Source organism: Muntiacus reevesi, chromosome 20, assembly GCF_963930625.1.
Source record: "Muntiacus reevesi chromosome 20, mMunRee1.1, whole genome shotgun sequence".
Classification (NCBI taxonomy): Eukaryota; Metazoa; Chordata; class Mammalia; order Artiodactyla; family Cervidae; genus Muntiacus; species Muntiacus reevesi.
In genome coordinates, this window is record NC_089268.1 from 7,140,726 (window position 1) to 7,161,815 (window position 21,090).

Below are 21,090 nucleotides of genomic sequence, written 5' to 3' on the forward strand. Positions count from 1 at the left end.
ATAGGCTGCCAGGCTTCTCTGTCCATGGAATTTTCCAGGCAAGAATACTGGAGTGGGTTGCCATTTCCTTCTCCAGGGGATTTTCCTGTCCCAGGGATTGGACCTGTGTCTCCTGCATCTCCTGCACTGGCAGGTGGATTATTTACCACGGTGCCACCTGGGAAGCCCTGTTTGATGGCAGGGGAGGGACATAATTTGAGCTCTTTAGCAAGTGAGTGGAGGGAAGGGAGGAAAAGTGGTTGAAGCTCACCATTGTTGATGCTTGACTTGGTCCTATTGCCTGAACCGCCAGGGCAGAGAGGAGAGGAGACAAAGCAGAATTTTATATTTAGGTTACAAGACCCAGTGGTACAAGAAATGGCTAAGTTATATAATTTTGCAGATAATTCTGTAAAGAGAGAGTATCTTACCTTTTTTTCTTACATGAATTTTAGATTCTACTCTAAACATGTTTGCCATTTAAAAACAGTACTAACTTCAACTCTGAGTAATTCTGCTCCATCACACAGTACAATTGCTTCATCTTCACCAGAGCCACCTTGATGCACTGAATAATTTTAAAGATGCAGAACAACTCAACTCCACTTAGGAAGTTTGCAGTCTCCTTAATGACTCATCTCCTACTGAGTTAAAACTAATAAAGGTAAAAGTATTATGGGTAATTAATGTGTATGAGACTATCACATAAAAATTTTGTAGAAAATGCTGCTTTGGTACTTACTGAACTTTACAGTGTGATATTTTGTAATTGTACTTATTCTAGGAAGCGAAAAAAAAGTTCACCAGTGATTAGGTTTTGCTCCTTTAAAAAAAGGCCTTTCTCTGATAATGAGTAATGCTGAGCATCTTTTCATGTGTTTGTTAGCCATCTGTATTTCTTCTTTGGAGAAATGTCTGTTTAGTTTTTTGGCCCATTTTTTGATTGGGTCATTTATTTTTCTGGAATTGAGCTGCAGGAGTTGCTTGTTTATTTTTGAGATTAATCCTTTGTCTGTTTCTTGCCAATGTATGGCAAAAACCACTACAATATTGTAAAGTAATTAGCCTCCAACTAATAAAAATAAGTGGAAAAAAAAAAAAACCTTTTCTCCTTTAAAAAAATATTTTGCTCCTTTGAAAAAAGGCCCCTAAGTTACTTACACTTGGCCTAGATAAGGGTTAGCTTAAGTATTGGTCATTATTCTAGTTTAGGTTGCAAAGAAAAATATTTCCTTTTGTGTTTCATACAACTTCAGATCACATGGTATTTGTATTGTTTTTTATTTTTGATATGTGTACACACACACACACACAAGCAAGCACACATGCATACATATATCTTCCATTACTAGCCAAAGTGTAATATGTGTATGGTCTGCCTCAGCTTCATTTTTAATGCTATAATATTAAATATATTGTAAGTGTATAACCTTTTGAAATGTCAATATTCAAAAATTGGAAGGCATTTTAAAAGTTCACTTTAAGGGTTTCATGATACTTTAAAATTAAATTCTGTATTCCCCAATGACAAATTTTATAGTCTATTTGCAAAATGTGTACTCATATGCATTATCTTGAAATTCCAATACTCTCAGGAAATTTGAATGAGCACTTAACAATGCTCAAACTGTACTTTAGCCGTTGCTGTTGTCTGGAGAACACGTTCAAGGTGTTTAGGAGAGATTATTGTATTCAGATAATGACAAAATCTTAGTAAGATGTCTAAGTATGTGTAGTGTGGGGTATCTGAAGGGCTTCTCAGGTGGCTCAATGGTAAAGATTCTGTCTGTCAATGCAGGAGACACAGGAGGCACAAACTTGATCCCTGGGTTAGGAAGATCCCCTCGAGGAGAAAATGGCAACCCACTCTAGTATTCTTGCCTAGAAAGTTCAAGAGACAGAGGAGCCTGGTTGGCTACAGTCCATAGGATTGCAAAGAGTCAGACACAGCTGAGTGACTGAGCACGCACACAAGGAGTGTCCAGATGTCATCACCCCATGATAGAGTTAGTAGCAAGTAAAATAAATCTCTAAATGTATGTCTATTGCACTCTAATTATGTGACCCTTTGCATATCTTTAAGATACTTGCAAATTGTTGCAGAAATATTGGGACTGAATCTGTATCAAAATTTGGATACCAGTGAAATTAATTCACCATGGTATAGCCTGTTTGGTTGGCTGGAGAGGTATGGTGATTCCCACACAATGGCCAGATAATGGCAAATCCTGTTACTCACCAAATAATGGGAATTCTTATGATCTTAAATGAAAAGTCACAGCAAAATCTTAAAAATATGCTAATTCAAACCAGACGTAGAAAGATTTTGTTAAAATGTCAAAATAGTACTGTAAAGGAATAGTTCTATTATTGTTTAAATAATAGTTAAACTTTAGACATTAAAATAACATCAAGATTGAAGTATAACATAAACTCCCTAAGAGTAAAAAAATAAAGTAAAGCAAGGATTTTCTACCTTTAATTGAAACCTGCTCTAGTTTATTCATTGTAATAAAATTATATCCTATCACAATTTCCTAAAGCTCTTTACATAATTGTCTTTATTGACCAAATTTAGAGAGAATACTATTATGTCTTAAATAACCTCAACATATTGTGACTATTTTTATAAAGGAAAATGTTCTGATTTGTTGGATTCTAATTAATTAAATTAATTCTAATTAATAAATTCTAATTTATCATAAATTTCATTAAAGTATCTTCAATGATTATCAAAGTTTAGCTTTCATGACCTAAAATTTGGTTTACATTCAGAATTTGGTTACTGTCATCTCTGCTTATTTTCCAATTCTACAAATTGAAATATCTATTAAGTTGTTGTTTTCTTACCTAATTTTCTACATAAAGATTCAAGACTTTTGTTAAATTACATGTAGAGTGAATTAATCACTTACATGTTAATACAACCTAAATTTCTTGAAGATTAACATTTGTCTTGTCCCCTTCATAGTGTAACACATTGCATACTTTATTCTCTAACTATGTGTTGGTTAGAGAAGCACTTTTTATTGATTCCTGTTATCACGTTAATATAAATATGTCATACATGTTTAAACGTACGACATCTAGTTAGACACAAGTGTTAATAATATCAATTAGCATTCACTACGTTGTCCTAAAACTAGCAGTAACTTTTCTTTGTGCTTGAAATTAGGAATCAGTGCTCAAAATATTGTATGATGATTTGTGAGTGCATTTTGCATGCATGCATGTGAGAGAGACACGTGGAGAGACAGAGACGGGGAGAGAGACAGACCTCACACTCTAGCCCCAGACACAGAGGCTGCATTCATGAATATATGGTCAGGAACTGTGTGTGGAAACATGCACAGATCGTAACTGTTTTTTTTGTTTGTTTGTTTTTGTTTTTTAAATATTATTTTATTAGTTGGAGGCCGATCACTTCACAACATTTCAGTGGGTTTGCTATAAGATTGAAGATTACATGTTAAAGTAAACCGCCTCCCTGATCCTGCCAGCCTCTGGGTGCTTACCGGTTTGTCTCTGGGGTCTCTTCCCAGTGCCATGTCTCTGCCGTGAAGCTTGTCAGAAGCTGCTTTCTCCTCACTTGGAAACTGCCTCTCTTTTCTTCTGATTGCCCTTCGCACCTCTCCCAGGTCAATCTTTCTAAAGTGCTGCGCCTCGCCCAGTCTTCCTCCGCTGATTCAGCAGCCACTCTTCATGGCTTTCTGGTGTCTTCACAGTAAATACTGAAGTTTTAGAATCACATGAGCTTAACTCAAGATACATCACCATGCGTTGCCCCCGTCTTAATTTATAACCTATTCCCTGATTCTTTTCTGATAATTTTTCCAGCCAGGTAGTGTATTCCTGCCGCTGTAACCTACAGTCATCTCTCCCCCTCTCCCCACCCTATTGATTCTCAGAGTTTCCGCCTTTATGGCTTTGTCATGAATTGTCTGTGAATTGAGTGGTATCAATAAACATTTGCCATGCTCATCAAATCTTAGCTTTGGAATTTGAACAGGTTACAAGAACAAAGTTGTCTGTGGCCTACCATGTCTGGGACCTCAGTCTGAATTATCTGGAGCTTCTTTAACCACAAGTTTAGGGCTCAGGGCTCGTGTTGGTGTTGGCGGGGGGCTCACTTCCTCTAAGTGGGTCTCTCGCGTGGCCTCTCCCTGTGACCGCCCTGCAGAAGCTGCTTTTTCTCGTTCAGATCCGCTGACTTTCTCATGGTGGCTCCCCCCAAAGGAGAAGGCCCTGTGGAAGCTGTGTGCATGTTCATAAGCTAGCCTCAGAAGTCACATGGTGTGACTTCTGCTGTGTTCTGTGGGTTGAAGCAATCACAAGTTTGCCTGGGTTCCAGTGGAGGGTAAAAGCATCCATTTCTTGATGGAGATGGGTGAGGTTCTAGAAGAACATGTGGGTTTAGAAACACTGCTGTGGCCATTTAGGAAAAATTATAGTGTGTCATGGCAGGGACTGCAGTTCATATCCCACATACTCTTTTAGATTATTATAGGCCCTACCAATCTTTCCCCATTCCGAACTCTTATAAACTGTGCTCTCGTTCACAACCAGTGTGCAGTAGGTCCCCTACATACAAACGAGTTATGTTCCAAGAGTGCATTCTTAAGCCCAGTTTGTTCATAAGTCCGATGAAGTTAGCCTAGGTGCCCACCTAACCCCATCACCTATACAGTATTGTACTGTAATAGGTTTATAGTATTTGTCACACAAATAATACCCTAAAAAACAAACACAAAAAATAAAGAAAGCATTTTTAATCTTACCTTGAAAAGGACAGTAATGCCATGCAACAGCGGGCATACAAGGGCAGCTGACGTTCGGAGAGGTGGGGGACGGCAAAGCTGGGGATGTCAGCCGCAGGAGATGGGGGCAGCTGCAGCTTCGCGCATGCTTGACTTCGGCGTCGCGGGTTCTGATTCCTTTTCGGAACCAGATGCACATTCACATCTTTGTAAGTTCTCAACTTGAAGATTCGTATGTAGGGGACTTGCTGTATTTCTTTGAATTGTGAACTCTTCCTAGTGCATTTCTTGATCTCCCCAACTATACTGCACATTTCTCAGTGCAAGGACTTTACTTTCCTGTATGTATATTTCCCACATGACCTAGCATGGGGTGGGGCTTTGGACATAGTTGTGTTCAACAAACCTTTGGGTTAAAGTGAAATAGGCTTACAATAAAATAAGCCTTGGTTTTAATACATTGTAAGTGTCTGTGGTGGATGGTCTTTGTGGGGTGCTGCTGTGGGGTGGGGGATGGTAGCTGTGATCTTTAAGAAATAAGTGACCAAGGATCACGTTTTACACAGAATTAAACGTGTTTGGATTGAATGAAAATGAAAACTTAAGTGTCAACTAGGCGTGATGACAGGCAATGGGAAATGCTTTTTTACATCTTAAATATTGACTTTAAAATTTTGAATATATTTAAAACTTCATTGAATGATTCCAAATATTAGTCATTGAAAGTATTTGAATTCTACTGGCATTTAACTGAGAGTCAATAAGACCAATGGACTAATAAGAGTAAATATTGTAATATTTCACCTTTAAAAATGTACAGTTGTGTGAATAAAAGCTTTTATACTTTAATTCTGTTTTATTTGCTTTTAAATTAAAAACACTGCATGCTTATTTTAATAAGCCAAGGTATATAGAGAAAAAATAAGTCTTCTCTCAACCATTACCACACCAGAGACACAACTTTTGGTTTAGCACATGTTTTTACAGCTTTCCCCATGTTCATTTTGTGTACTTTTGGTGCTTGTACATTATTCCTTATATTTATTGTTCATGCCATAATTTGTTATTCTTCAGTATGCAGAACTTGTGGTTACATCAATGGTAATTTTTCTATAAGATGATTATGGAGTTTGATCATCAGTTATTGCTTTAGGAGGCTAAATTACAGACTTTGTGGTGAACTGGCAAGTTTGATATTTTAATTCAAAGTTGATTTTTCTTAAATAGATTCATAGAAAATATAGAAAATAGAGTCTTGATAGGATGAGCTTCCTGTTGTGTGCTCCATTGTATTTATTAATATTTGTTCACATTACGAGAACAAATAGTAACTCAAGGATAGAACTATGTAAAGCATTATGATTGTTAGTAAGTAAAACCAATAGTATACTAGGATCTCAGCCTTGTTAAATTCTTCTAATGGACATGTGTAATTTACACTTTACTAAGCATTGTAAAATTTCACATGTTGAAAATTATCTGGACATAAAATTTCCACATGGAAGATAAATGCACAGTCTTTGCCTTTCAAACTCTCCCTACTCTCAGGGGTATTGGAGGCTTGGCCATAAAATGAAAGGAAGAGAATAAAGATTAGTCCAGTGAAAATACGAGAGTTCAGAATTCCTGAGTACCTGTAATCGGTCACTTAACCAGATCCTGTTATATAATACATAAAATCCAGATCTAGTTATTATGTATTTATGACATTGAGAACTACTTATCATTAGCTATATTGACATGGTTTTGCTATTTCAAACATGAATCAATAGAATGTAATTTCCTGTATATTTATAACCTTCCTGAAAACTAAGAACATGCTCGATAGAATATTCCAAGTCTCATGTCTCCATATAACTTATTATGTATTCAAGATGGCAGATCACACTGAAGTGATGAAGGGCATTCATCAATATCCAGGAATTCGATATCCTGTCCTTACTCCTAATCTTCAGGGTTTTCACCGTGCTGTAAGTGTGCTACTAATTTTCCCTAAACTTGTTATGCTTTTTATTGTAAAGATTTTTACAAAGTTAAATGGTGTGAAATGTGACTCCCTTGTTATCCTGCATAAACACTACTGCTATTATACTCATGTTAGGGTACTTGGCGATCAATGACTTTGTGGCATTGTTGGGACTCAGATGCTCCATACAAATGGCTCTTTCAGTTTAACCATCCAAGAAGTAATACACAGAAATACAATTGTTCATTTCAATGAGATTCTTTTGAAAGTATATTTTGTGCTTCCCTCCCTCTTAAACAAGGAGTGCAAAATAAACATTTCTCAACACAATGTTATAATTATTAATGTAACTGTAGCAGATAATTGTATTTGTCACCTCTTTTGGCCTTGCTGTTGTTCCCATCCTCTTCATGAAGCTAACCACTGTCATTGGAACTAACAGCTTTCTTTATTGTCTTCTCACTTGTTTCTCCAAATCCAAGGTGATTTGGGAATTTATATGCCAAAAAGCTTTTGTGAGTATACATATCCACCTGCAATGCGGGAAATCCCAGTTCGATTCCTGGGTCAGAAAGATCTCCTGGAGAAGAGATAGGCTACCCACTCCAGTATTCTTAGGCTTCCCTTGTGCCTCAGTTGGTAAAGAATCCGCCTGCAATGAGGGAGACCTGGGTTCGATCCCTGGGTTTGGAAAATCCCCTGGAGAAGGGAAAGGCTATCCACTCCAGTATTCTGGGCTGAAGAATTCCATGGACAGTCCGTGGGGTCTCAAAAGAGTTGGACACGACTGAGTGACTTTCACTTTCATACTAGAAGAATCAGTGCAACTTTAAGTAGAGGCCTGAGGTGGTATGCTTACATGGCTTTATTATAAAAGCTAAGCAGCAGCTATCTCTGATTTTAACAGACATTTTTCACTTTTGTATTTGTGACTGTGTTGCATGAAGTTGAAGTTCTGGGTCCTAGTTGGGGTATGACCTGTTAGTGTATCTTGTGAAACTACTTTTCTATTAAAAAAATTAATACAATTTTTGATTACATTGTAAATAAAGACAGAGATCTTTTAAGAAATTGTAAATATTCTGTCATCTGGTCCTAACAGAGTAGGAAATGTACCTATCCTGAGAAATATATGGAAGGACACCCTCAGGATAGCTTAGAAAGTAATAGAAACAATCTTGGCCTGGGAGTTATGCAAACTCAGGTCTAAAACATGGCCCCAGAACTTCTACTGACCTTGGGATCTCCTACTAGAGATTTATCCTCTTTGAACCACAGTTTTTGCATCTGTAAATTGGTATAGTACATGCTTAGTTTAGAAGATTGTTTGTAGATTAGAAATAGGGTGCGCAAAGTACAAACAGCAACATGGGATCAGAGTAGGTGTTCAATAAATAGAATTTTATTTTAATTTATATCAAAAAATAATGAAATATAGTTGATTTATGGTGATGTATTCATTTCTGATGTACAGCAAAATGATTCCATTATACATATACATTATACATATTATACATATATACATTATACATATATACATTCTTTTATACATATTACATATTATACATATTTTACATTATACACATATATATACATATATACATTATACACATTCTTATACATATATGCATATACATATATATGTATACATATATACACATTCTTTTAAAATACTCTTTTCTATTATGATTTATCATTGGATATTAAAAATAGTTCTCTGTGTTATAGAGTAGGACATTGCTGTTAATCCATAGACTTTTATTTTAAAGATTAAGAATTTATTGTGGATAGAGGAGTGGAAGCCAATATTTTTTTCAGTGTTGGAGGAAAGTTGACAGAATTTTTGTTTTCTTGTGGTGTTAGGGTATTGGTGAGGAAGGGCAATCTAGGCATGGTGCTAGAGATATATTGATAGAAAGACTTACTCCGTCTGGAAAAGTAAGAGGCTTGATGTTTGACAATAAGTCTGTGGGAAGACTGGAGGAAGGAAGGAAGATGGCAAAGTGGGCAAAAAGGATAATTGATTAGGTCAACATTTTGGATTTCAAGATTGGCTAGAGGGGAGGGGACTTTCTTGGCGGACCAGTGCTTAGGACTCCACACTTCCATTGCAGGGGGCATGGGTTCAATCCCTGGAAGGGAAACCAGGATCCCTCATGCTATGCAGCACAGCCTAAATAAATAAATCAATAAAAATAAAAAGTAAAAAAGACACCTACATTTACTAAAAAACAAAAACAAACAAAAACTGGCAAGAGGGTTAAAGAATTAGACACACAAGGGTTTATTTGTCATAGTCAAAGTATGAAACAGTGGAAGGGAGGTTGAGAGATGGGGAGAAAACTGGGGGCAAAATCGAAGTGATAATTTGGAAATTTTTTTTTCTTATAGATTATAAGGAAAGAAGAAAACCAGAAAGCATTTACTATCCTCTATTTAAAAGTATATGGTCTAAAAGAAATGTTTTCCATAGAAGTTAAGAGGTTTTATTGGGATGCTGGTATTTTCCACAATTTGGGTTAAAATACTTCTGAGGATAACTTTTAGGAAAGGCAAAATTAAATTGGAATACCACCATTGTATATTCTGTGATTTATGAGTGTTGTAGTTTATGGAATTATCCTGTTATAAAATATTTTTACATGCCAAAAGAGAGTATATAGCAAGTAGAGAGAAATCTAATTTTAAATTCTAAGCAGAACGCTAAAGAATATAAGTATTTCTTTACAGAGTAATTAATATTGCTTCTACTGCTCTCACTTATATTGTTGAAACTAATTAGCTTTTGCCTTTAAATTATATTTTTCAGGTTGCTGCAGGAGCAACCGAGGTATCTGTTTTTGGTGCTGCCTCTGAATCCTTTAGCAAGAAGAACATTAACTGTTCTATTGAAGAAAGTATGAAGAAGTTCGAGGAGGTTGTTAAGTCTGCAAGACACATGAATATTCCAGCACGAGGGTAATTATGAAATCCCACAAATTCTATTTAATTCATTAATGTCTGATGTAAGAGCTCTTTAAGAATTATTTTGACATTGTTTTCCCACATGTAATAATATACATAGAGTATCTTATTTGCACCTTATGTGATCAGGGCCTCCATTTTATAGTTACTGCTATAACTACCTCAATAATATCACCTGAATCCTGAGGGTGTATCTAGCCTGTGGGACATGATGTATTTGAGGTCTTGGTGACCAGCATCACAGCTGACACTATTACTCATTTCATTAATTCCAAATTACCCAAATGTAGCCGTGTTGTTTGGATGTCAGCCTACTATAGTGGATAGATTGGTATAAACTCATAGTAGCATTTGGAAAGTAGTTATTTAATGTGGTTTCCAAATTTTTAACTTTTTATAAGAACCATGCTTTTTCTTCAAAGAATATACTGTATAGAAATTGAATAACATATGCAAACTTTAAAACTGAGAACTGCACTGGGGTGTAGGTTCATCATACCACCCATTCAGCTGACTTCTGGGCCTTCTCTGTGTGACTCCAAAGCAACTATATTTGGTGAAGGAGAAGAGAAAGGAAACCTGCTTTTGTTTTTGCCTTCTTTCAAGCAAGCAGGAGAGCATCTTGCGCAGACAGGCTCTACACCCAGATCCGTGTCTGTGAAATGTATAATAAATTCATTTTTAACTTCTTAAGAAAGTAGTTTTTTCTAACACATTAGCTAATTTTCTATTTTTATAATTATGGAAGTATGATAAACATGCCATATTATCTTCATAATTTAAAATGTATAGTGTTTGTAAGAGAAGGCTGAATGCTGTCCCTGGGCTTCCATGCTGGTTGTTTTTCCCTCGATTGAGGTGAGCAAGGTTCAGAGTGGCAAGAAAGATCTGTCATCAATGAGAAAACAAGTGGACCCAATTTGGAGTGAGACGATTAGAAATGGGTTGGAATTCAATCAAGGTCATTTGGAGAGCAAGTAGAATTAGATTACATTGTAGTTAGGTACTTTTTGGTTTGCTTCCTTTTCAAAACTTCCTTTCCTTTCTCCTTAGTAAATTTCCAACATGACTTTTTAAAGATATAAAGTTATTTTGTAACTAACATGTATACATAACATGTGGAGTACATGCAAGAAAATTCAAAAACCAAGATAGTCTATTTCCATAGACAGAAAATAAAGGATGTTTGTTTTTAAGGCAAAAATCACATAACAACCAAAAATATAAAAGTTAAATAACCACCATCAAAAAGGAGAGGTGTCCTGCAAGTTTTTAAATTCAAACATACATAAATTGTTTTGTTTTCTTCTATTTAAAAAAAAAAGGGAAAAATGAAGAAGCTATTCTTCTGTTTCAGTGTACATTTATATTTGGAGTATAGGCTATTGAGTAAAGTAATTCTCATTGAAAAGTTGAAAGAACACAAAACCTTAAGAAGTAAGGTACATATTTCAATTGGGAAGATTTTTTTTTAATGTGGAAAGATGGGTGTTCACAAATTTTATGACAACTGATTTTATCACTTTAGTTTTTATAAAATAGTATAGGCAAACTTTATAAGGCTAATAGAAACCCTGAATCTCCTTTAATACTGATTGTATTAATGTTTATAACATTTAATATAAAAAATAAATAAAATAAAATTTAATAAATGTTTAGTACTAAATACTAAACATTTAATATTGTCCTATCAATAAAGAAACTTCTAACCATGCTACAACCTAAGAAATTTTTCAGGATTTGATAAGATGGATACAGAAGTATAGATGCATGAGAACTAACCTACAGCCAAATGAAATCAGCAAAAGTACATCATAGTTATACTATAGACAAATGCCTGTTTTCCAGTGTAGATTTTTTTCCTTTGGAGCCCCAAGTCCTTGATTTTCTGAAATACTAGTCGCTTTTAGAAACAACGCCTTTCGACGAATGGATGTGAGTTCACTACTTGTGCAGTTGAAAATTATCTTCTTCTCCCCCAAACTTTTACAGACTTTAAATTAGGTCTTATTTTAACTGGCAATATAGAAGTTTCAGTTCAGTTCAGTTCAGTCACTCAGTCGTGTCCAACTCTTTGAGACCCCATGAATCGCAGCACACCAGGCCTCCCTGTCCATCACCAGCTCCTGGAGTTTACTCAAACTCATGCCCATCAAGTTGGTGATGCCATCCAGCCATCTCATCCTCCGTCATCCCCTTCTCCTCCTGCCCCCAGTCCCTCCCAGCATCACGGTCTTTTCCAACAAGTCAACTCTTCGTGTGAGGTGGCCAAAGTATTGGAGTTTCAGCTTCAGCATCAGTCCTTCTAATGAACACCCAGGACTGATCTCCTTTAGGATGGACTGGTTGGATCTCCTTGCAGTCCAAGGGACTCTCAAGAGTCTTCTCCAACACCATAGTTCAAAAGCATCAGTTTTTCGGTGCTCAGATTTCTTCACAGTCCACAACTCTCACATCCATACATGACCACTGGAAAAACCATAGCCTTGACCAGATGAACCTTTGTTGGCAAAGTAATGTCTCTGCTTTTTAATATGCTATCTAGGTTGGTCATACTTTCCTTCCAAGGAGTAAGCATCTTTTAATTTCTTGGCTGCAGTCACCATCTGCAGTGATTTTGGAGCCCAAAAAAATAAGACAGTGTTTTCACTGTCTCCCCATCTATTTCCCATGAAATGATGGGACCAGATGCCATGATCTTAGTTTTATGAATGTTGAGCTTTACGCCAACTTTTTCACTCTCCTCTTTCACTTTCATCAAGAGGCTTTTTAGTTCCTCTTCACTTTCTGCCATAAGGGTGGTGTCATCTGCATATCTGAGGTAATTGATATTTCTCCTGGCAATCTTAATTCCAGCTTGTGCTTCTTCCAGTCAAGCATTTCTCATGATGTACTCTGCATATAAGTTCAATAAGCAGGGTGACAATATACAGCCTTGACGTACTCCTTTTCCTATTTGGAACCACTCATTATTAAAAGGCATAGGCTATTGGCGCTCATTTTAGGGAAAAAGCCATGCTCAGCTAGTCAAACCTGAAGTAGATGTTCCAGCCAGTGTTACTATGACAACAGCTGCATCAATATGGACCATTGTTCAGAAAATGTATGGTGCCAGCTACTGTCAGATTTAAAGGCCATGCAGCAGGACACATTTTATAAATGCTCACTAAAGCCATTTAAGCTTCTGTAAAACAGTAAACTTTCATATGGTCTAAATAGCAGCTTCTATTAAAGTTATGAAGTCTATTGTTTGTTTTCTCCCCTCCTGGAAATACACATATACACATGCCTATGTACAGGTTTTTTTATAGATGCTTGAAACTTTATGTAACATCTGGGACACATTGGGAAAGACACCATGCCAGATTGCCGATGTTAAATGCAGAGTCAGCTAACTACTGCTCATCGACTGTATGTGAGTGAGCAATGAAATGTCGAAATTTTGGACTTCATTTTCTAGTGTGTATTTCACGTATGTGTAAAACATCTAGGTTTTTTTTCTCTTATCTGTATAAATCTTTAAAATGTTAAAAAGAGAAAAATAAAAGCCTGTTATAAATTTAGTCATTCTCTTTTTTTATCAGTGGATTTACTGAATGAATTGTCTCTTGATGTGTATTTAAAATTGAAGTCCCTCAGATATGAAGTAGTTTTCTTATCTATCACATGAGACTTTCAGCTTTTATTCCCTTTTGTTTGAAATGAGTATCAGCTTCTCTTTAACGAAGTCACAAGTCACAAGAATCACATGCTCCCTTTTCTTGTGGAAATTTAATTTTAAAAGGAAACTGTCACTAAGGTGTCTTGTTCATTTCATTGTTAAGATACTTATAAATAGGTTATAAATTCATAAAGTGAGCAGTTGGGCATATCAGAGTTTTAACATGATTACCTCTTAGACTTCTCCTATAAAGTGGTCTAGAATGATATGACCCATGATTAGCTTCCTGAAGGTTTGAGCCTACTTAAAGTTGAAAGAAGTAGATTGGTAGCATTTTTTTTTTTCTAGTAGCCAAACAAAATTATTCATCCATTGTTAAAACAAAATTACAAAATGCAAAAAAAAAAAAAGAAAAATTTCATCGTGAAACTGTCACTGCTGAATTTACTCTCAAATTCCCTGGGGTGGGGGGAGGGGGAACCTGAGGTGCAAAATAATGAGAACAATGAATTTTAAAAAAACAAATTAGTAATTAAAGTAGCAAAGACAACCATAGATCCCTGGAGGAGGGTATGGCAACCCACTCCAGTATTCTTGCCTGGAGAATCCCATGGACAGAGGAGCCTGGCAGGCTGCCGTCCATGGGAGTTGGACATGACTGAAGGGACTTCGCACACAGACAACCATAGATGACTTTGAAGTGTGAACAAACAAAGGTGGTTTTAGGATGTAATAACATTTTGCTTTCATCTTAAACTCTTTAGAAGGCATGATTAATATTTATTCATATTTTGGAGGAGATGAGGAATCAGACTTTTCATAAAACTCTAATGAATCTAGGATGCATATCTTACATACCTCTTCATCTGTCACCCAAGTCACTTACTTTCTTCCTATCTAAATCAAAACCAATGAAAACCCAATCTGTTTTTAAATGCTTCTGAATAAAATTGTATCTTTTATATGAGCGACCAACTGTTTTGATAAGACCCTCAATGTTTGGAAATTCTTCCTGTGCTTAGTTAATTTTAACTGGTTGCCTAGCTCTGAATAATTTCTAGCCTTTAAAATGGTAGCCATTTCTTATGGCTGTGAAGTCAGGGGAGAGTATTCTCTCTCAAAATGGTCAGCTTTCCCTGGATTTCCCTTGGAGAAAGAACTGATAACTTAACACATTTCTTCAGGAATTTGCAACCTACTTGTTTGTTCACCAAACCATCTAGGTCATGTGAACATGTTAGGAAGGAAGGAAGGAAGGGAAGGAAGGTCTCCTGTCCTTCCCTTGCCTAATGCAAAATGTCATCACAGACCCTAATCCTGAAATAGCAGTCTTTTTGAGTAGAATAATGAACCTCCTTGTTGAGGGCTTAGAGTTTTAAATACACAGTAAGTGACCAGCAGTTTCTCTTATGACTGATGATGTCAATGCCTCCCATAAGCTAATTTATCCTAATGAAATTCACTTGCATAGGTGGCACCATTGTCTTATAAGTAGAAGCTCATTGGTCGAAGTTTCTTTCCAGTTTCTTTTGTTAAACTGAAGCCTTTCCACTGGTGCCTGGAAGAGGAATTCAAATCATCATCTACCAAAATATGGCATGTGAAACTTTAAAATTGAGACATCTGTTAAAATGATATTCTTTAGTACATATGGTGGTTTTGAGTTCTACTTTTCTTAGCCTTACATATTACTCTGTCGCTGCTGTGTGCCAGGTAACACATCCCTAGCTACAGTTAATATGTATAAGTTGTGAGTATGTGAAGTCACATCTAAATGGCCTCTTTTGAGGCAAAAATGTGTTTTGTCATTTCTCGTGAAATTCACCTTTTAGAACTAAAGTGAATTTTAGCAGAATTGCTTCTCGAGGCTAAGGGACCATCATTATCTCTTCTATCATCCACAGTGATAAGGGCATGATAGGCTCTCAAAATGTATTCATAATTGGTTTGTTAATAACTGGATGCTGTTTTGTATTGCTTATAGGCTAATATATTCTGCATGGCTGCATCAAATTCACTACTCTTTTTAAATGTCTTAATTACCTTTCTTTGACATCAAATGTCACCTCATCATTCCTGACACTGACATTGTTTTTCTCTTCTGAGTGTAGCAGTGGTTGATTCTTTATGCTCCAAGTATTTGTGACATTTATTAAAAGCTTCTTTTGATTTCTTTTTGCCAGAATGATTTGAGGAACATGGGAAAGTAGGCCTAGGTAAGGCCTAACTAGGTGATTTTTTCATGATTCAGTTCTTCTAGGTAAAGTTGTTAAAGACTTGAATGCTGCTGTTTTATCATGATTTTGCACAATACTGATAAATGGCCTCAGTAAGCACAAATAAAAATAAAACAACTCATATTTCTACCCAGGGTTTATTGTAATTTTAGTACCACAGGTTTCAATATTGTTGGTGATTTTTTTATTACTCTGTCATCCTAAATAATGTTTAAAACATGATTCCAAGTCTGAACTCTCAAATATTTGCCATCATTTCTGGATACAGAATTTGAACTGTTAAGAACTGGGATCTGGCTATATGTTGATTATAAAGATTGGAAATTTTATGGAAAATCATTCTGAAAGTTAAAATGACATCTTTACTAACATATTTTGCATGAATTCGTTTAAAAAATATTGATTATTTTATATTATGTCTTGTCTTCTGATGCTGTGTGGAATATGAAAATGAAAAAGTAGCCTAAAGAGTTTCCAGCAGACTGGGGAAGTAATTTGTATAGAAATAATGACTATGTGGTAAAAAATGCCAAGTGTTTAGGAGAAATACAGATAAATCCCATTAATTTCTAAAGTAAGACTGTCTTAAATTTCTCTTGTAGTTATTTGTAAAACCCTCATGGAGGTGTCAATAAAATGAAGTCATAAAAATGAATAAAAATATGGAAACATAATCAGAAATAGTGGCCTTTTCAGTGAGAGCAGGAAATTTACAAAGAGCAAAGGCACAGTGAAGAGAAACCTCCAGAAATGTTTGGGTAACAGGGAGAAGTTTATATTTCCTGGAATAGGAGCTTTTAAGGCTGTGAGTGGAAGAGAGGTAGAAGGTTGGATGCAGTTTCACAGATTGCTGAGCTTGAATACGAAGTTTATTTGGTAGACAACAACAGACCATTAAATGTTTTCAGAGTAGAAAAATATTCAATCAGACTCATGCTCGAGGAATATCGTTTCAGCAGTCGATACCGGAGTACAAATGAGGGCGTGCTGTGAGACCAGAAGCAAGGCGGGCACTTGGAGACATCTGTGGCCATCCCAAAAAGGGCCCGCGGGCCCCTCTCTGTCCACGTGAGCTGGGCCAGCAGTTCCTGCTCTGGGGAAAAACCAGCCAGCGCTGGTTAATGAGCATGTTCTTAAAGGTGACCTTCAAGAGATTTAGTGACTGAAAATGACTTTATCTTTTTCTTCTTAATGGCAGATGTGGGGAAAACAGGAATGAACATTATTTTGAATCTGTTGAGCTTCATATGCCATGTGAATGTGTCAAGCAATCGGTTTATAATGTTCATAAGAAGACTGGAAGTTTGTTCCTGTGTGATAGAAAGAGAGAGATTATGAGGGACTGGGGTGATACAGAGACTCCCTTTTCCGTTCCCATTGCAAACACATAAATATAACAACTTGTAAAACGTAAGGTGAAGTTCAGAAAAGAAAAGGAAGTCCTCAGATTTCATCAAAGAAAGTGCGGTAAGGATGCAGTTTGATGTCACTAGCACATGGGGATGTCTCTTGCAGCTATAAGCCCTAGTGACTTAGAAATGGGGTTTAGAATCTATATGGGAAAAGATAGATGTTCTGCTAAGACTAGGATTTGAAACAGTGGTTTTGGATTCTGGAAGCACTTCCTTGCCAATGCAGAGTCACTTAAATCTGTGCCAATGTTATAGGTTGTGGATTTATGACATAGGAGTATTGTGGAAACCCAAATTGGGAAATAAAGGTAGACATTTGCTTGGGAACTGGTAAAGTCTGCAAGGCAAGGGGAAAAGGAAATTAGATCTCCTTTATAGGAACATTTAAATAACTCAGGACTTTCATGGAACTTCCACAGAAACTAGAGCACCATGAAAAGGCATTCACAGTAAAAATTATAGACCACAGGAGGGAACAAATTACTCTAAGCAAAATAAACAGAAGAAAAAGAAAAAGAAAGAGAACTTTAGCAGAAAAGAAGGACATAGAATAACCCAAAAAGGAGATGGTAAATTAACCTTTACTATATTTATAGAGGCAAAGGAAGAATATAATAAAAGAACAAGTATTCATGAAAAAAAGAATGAAGATTTGAGGAAAAGAAATGGAAGTGAAAAGCATATGTGTTAAATAAAAACAGTAATTGCAGAACAGCAGACTAGATATAGTTGAAGTGGAATTTAATGGTCTAGAAGTGGCCTAGAACTAGTATTTGAGGAAATTGCAATAATGAATAGAAAAATAATAGAAGTTTTGAAAGTGAAAAGAGAATGCCTAATAGATTCTCAGAAGGAGAAAACAAGGAAACTAGATATGAGAGAAATGTTTGATGAAGTATTATAGTACCTTGAAGATTTTCTAGAAGAGTAAAAAGCATTAATGTTAATAATGAAAAAGTGTAACAAGTCCTGAAGGACTCATAGTCAAATGCAGGATATTAACTATAAGTAGATAATCCTATAGCAGTAGAGAAGAAGTGTGCTCAGTCACTTCAGTTGTGTCCAACTCTGTGCAACACTATGGACTGTAGCCTCCCAGGCTCCTCTGTCCATGGGATTCTCCAAGGCAAGAATACTGAAGTGGGTTGCCATGATTTACTATAAAGCAATTATCTTTAGAGGGAAATATTCTCATCAGCAAAAACTGAGGTCAGAGATACTGAAACAATATATTCAAAATGACAAAAAAAGAGAAAAAAAAACCACAAAAACTGTCAGCTTAGAATTCCATACCTAACCAGACTATTGAACTAAAAGTTAACAAGACATTTGTTGACAAAACAGTCTGAAAAATTCTACCTTTGCTGAAAGAAAAAGAAAAAAGAAATTGAGTCAGAAGGGAGGAATGGAAAAAAAAAAAAGAAACAGAGAGGTAGCAGGCTGAGGCTTCGGCAGAGCAGAAACCATTTGCAATATGTCTGTAAAAACTGATACCAGCCATTTAAAGTGGATAAATGTAAGAAGTGCCATGGATTTAATCAGAGATAGATGTTGTAGGGTAGCACTGAGATTAGACATTATATGTCTGTGTAACTTGCATCCCTTTTACATAAAGGCATCAATTGAACAATCCAGGTAAGGAAGTATTGCCAGAAGTTGAGTGGTTTTCTTTTTGTTTTGTTTTGCTTAATTTAAATTTTATTTTTAATTGGAGGATAATTACTTTACAATATTGTCATGGTTTTTGCCATACATCAACATGAATTAGCCACAGACATACTAAGCATGTCTTCTCCCTCTTAAATCTCCCTCCCACTTCCCTCCCTTTTCCACCCAAATAGATTGTCACAGAGCACTGGCTTTGGGTTCCCTGCATCATACAGTAAATTGCCAATGGTCATCTGTTTTATATATGGTAATGTATATGTTTCAGTACTACTCTCTCAAGGTGTCCCACCCTCTCCCTCCCCCACTGTGACCAAAAGTCTATCCTTTAGGTCTGGGTCTTCTTTGCTGTCCTGCAAGTAGGATTATCAGTACCATATTTCTAGATTCCATATATATGTGTTAATATATAATATTTGTCACTCTCTTTCTGACTTACTTCACACTGTATAATAGGCTCTAGGTTCATGACCTAACTAGAATGAACTCAAATGTGTTCCTTTCTATAACTGTGTAATATTCCATTGTGTGTATATATATCAATATGTCTTTATCCATTTATCTGTCAGTGGACATCTAAGGTTGCTTCCATGTCCTCAGTTCAGTTCAATTACTCTGTCATGTCTGACTCTTGTGACTCCATGGACTGTAGCACGCCAGGCTTCCCTGTCTATCACCAACTCCTGAAGCTTGCTCAAATTCATGTCCATTGAGTTGGTGATGCCATCCAACCATCTTATCCTCTTTCATCCCCTTCTGCTCCTGCCATCAATCTTTCCCAGCATCAGAGTCTTTTCCAATGAGTTAATTCTTCACATCAGGTTGCCAAAGTATTGGCGCTTCAGCTTCAGCATCAGTCCTTCCAGTGAATATTCAGGACTGATCTCCTTTAGGATGGACTGGTTGGATCTCCATGCAGTCCAAGGTACTCTCAAGAGTCTCCTCCAACACCACAGTTCAAAAGCATAAATTCTTCTGTGCTCAGATTTCTTTATGGTCTAAGTCTCACATCCATACATGACTACTGGAAAAAGCATACGTTTGACTAGATGGACCTTTATCAGCAAAGTAATGTCTCTGCTTTTTAATATACTCTCTAGGTTGGTCATAGCTTTTCTTCCAATAGCAAGTGTCTTTTAATTTCATGACTGCAATTATCATCTGCAGTGTTTTTGGAGCCCAAGAAAAGAAAGTCTGTTACTCTTTCCACATTTATTTGCCATTAAATCATGGGACTGGATGCCATGATCTTAGTTTTTTGAATGTTGAGTTTTAAGTCAGCTTTTTCACTCTTCTCTTTCACTTTCATCAAGAAATTATCTAGCCGTTGTAAATAGTGCTGCAATGAACATTGGGGTACATGTGTCTTTTTCACTTATGGTTTCTTGAGGGTGTATGCCTAGTAGTGGGATTGCTGGGTCATATGTGCTTCCCTGGTGGCTCAGCTGGTAAAGAATCTGTCTGCAATTCGGGAGACCTGGGTTCAATCCCTGGGTTGGGAAGAGCCGCTGGAGAAGGGAATGGCTACCCTCTCCAGTATTCTGGCCTGGAAAATTCCATGGACTGTATAATCTATGGGGTGGCAAAGAGCGGGACATGACTGAGCAACTTTCACTTTCATGATACTTCTATTTCTAGTATTTTAAGGAATCTCCATACTCGTCTCCATAGTGGCTGCATCAGTTTGCATTCCCATTAACAGTGCAAAAGAGTTCCCTTTTCTCCACACCCTCTCCAGCATTTATTGTTTGTAGACTTTTTGATGATGCCCATTCCTACCAGTGTAAGATATATCATTGTGTTTTGATTTGCATTTCTCTGACAATGAGCAATGTTGAACATCATTTCTTGTGTTTACTAACCATCTGTATGTCTTCTCTGGAGACACGTCTGTTTACGTACTGCTCACTTTTTGATTGGGTTGTTTGTCTTTCTGATATTGAGCTGCAGGAACTACATGTTCAAAAAATATTTTTTATATTTTGGAGATTAATCATTTGTCAGTTGTTTCATTTGCTATTATTTTCTCCCATTCTGAGGGTTATCTTTGCTCCTTGCTATATCTTTGCTCCTTCATTGTGAAAAAACTTTTGAGTTTAATTAGGTCTCATTTGTTTATTTTTATGTTTATTTCCATTACTCTAGGAGGGGGAGTCATAAAGGATCCTTTATGATTTATGTCAAAGGGTGTTCTGCCTAAGTTTTCCTCTAACAGTTTTATAGATTCTGGTCTTACATTTAGATCTTTAATTCAGTTTGAGTTTATTTTTGTGTATGGTGCTAGGAAGTGTTCTAACTCATTCTTTTACATGTAGCTGTCTAGTTTTCCCGGCACCACTTATTAAAGAGACTATCTTTTCTTTATTGTGTATTCTGCCTCCTTAGTCAAAGACTGGTGTGTGGACTTATATCCAGGCTTTCTATCTTGTTCTGTTGGTCTGTATTTCTG

At 36.4% G+C, this 21,090-nt stretch overlaps 1 protein-coding gene across 3 annotated transcripts in view; it reads left to right on the forward strand.

Annotated features, from left to right (window-relative positions):
• The window catches only part of HMGCLL1 (3-hydroxy-3-methylglutaryl-CoA lyase like 1), a 180,337-nt gene that overhangs the window by 78,131 nt on the left and 81,116 nt on the right, over positions 1-21,090 (forward strand). The window contains exons 4-5 of one of the 3 annotated variants that reach the window (XM_065913225.1): positions 6,611-6,706; positions 9,512-9,660. The exons of 1 other annotated variant lie outside the window; for it this stretch is intronic. In XM_065913225.1, the coding sequence (XP_065769297.1) occupies positions 6,611-6,706; positions 9,512-9,660 (245 nt within the window). The remainder of the gene's footprint in view (positions 1-6,610; positions 6,707-9,511; positions 9,661-21,090) is intronic. One more of the 3 variants, XM_065913226.1, reaches the window with a different exon arrangement.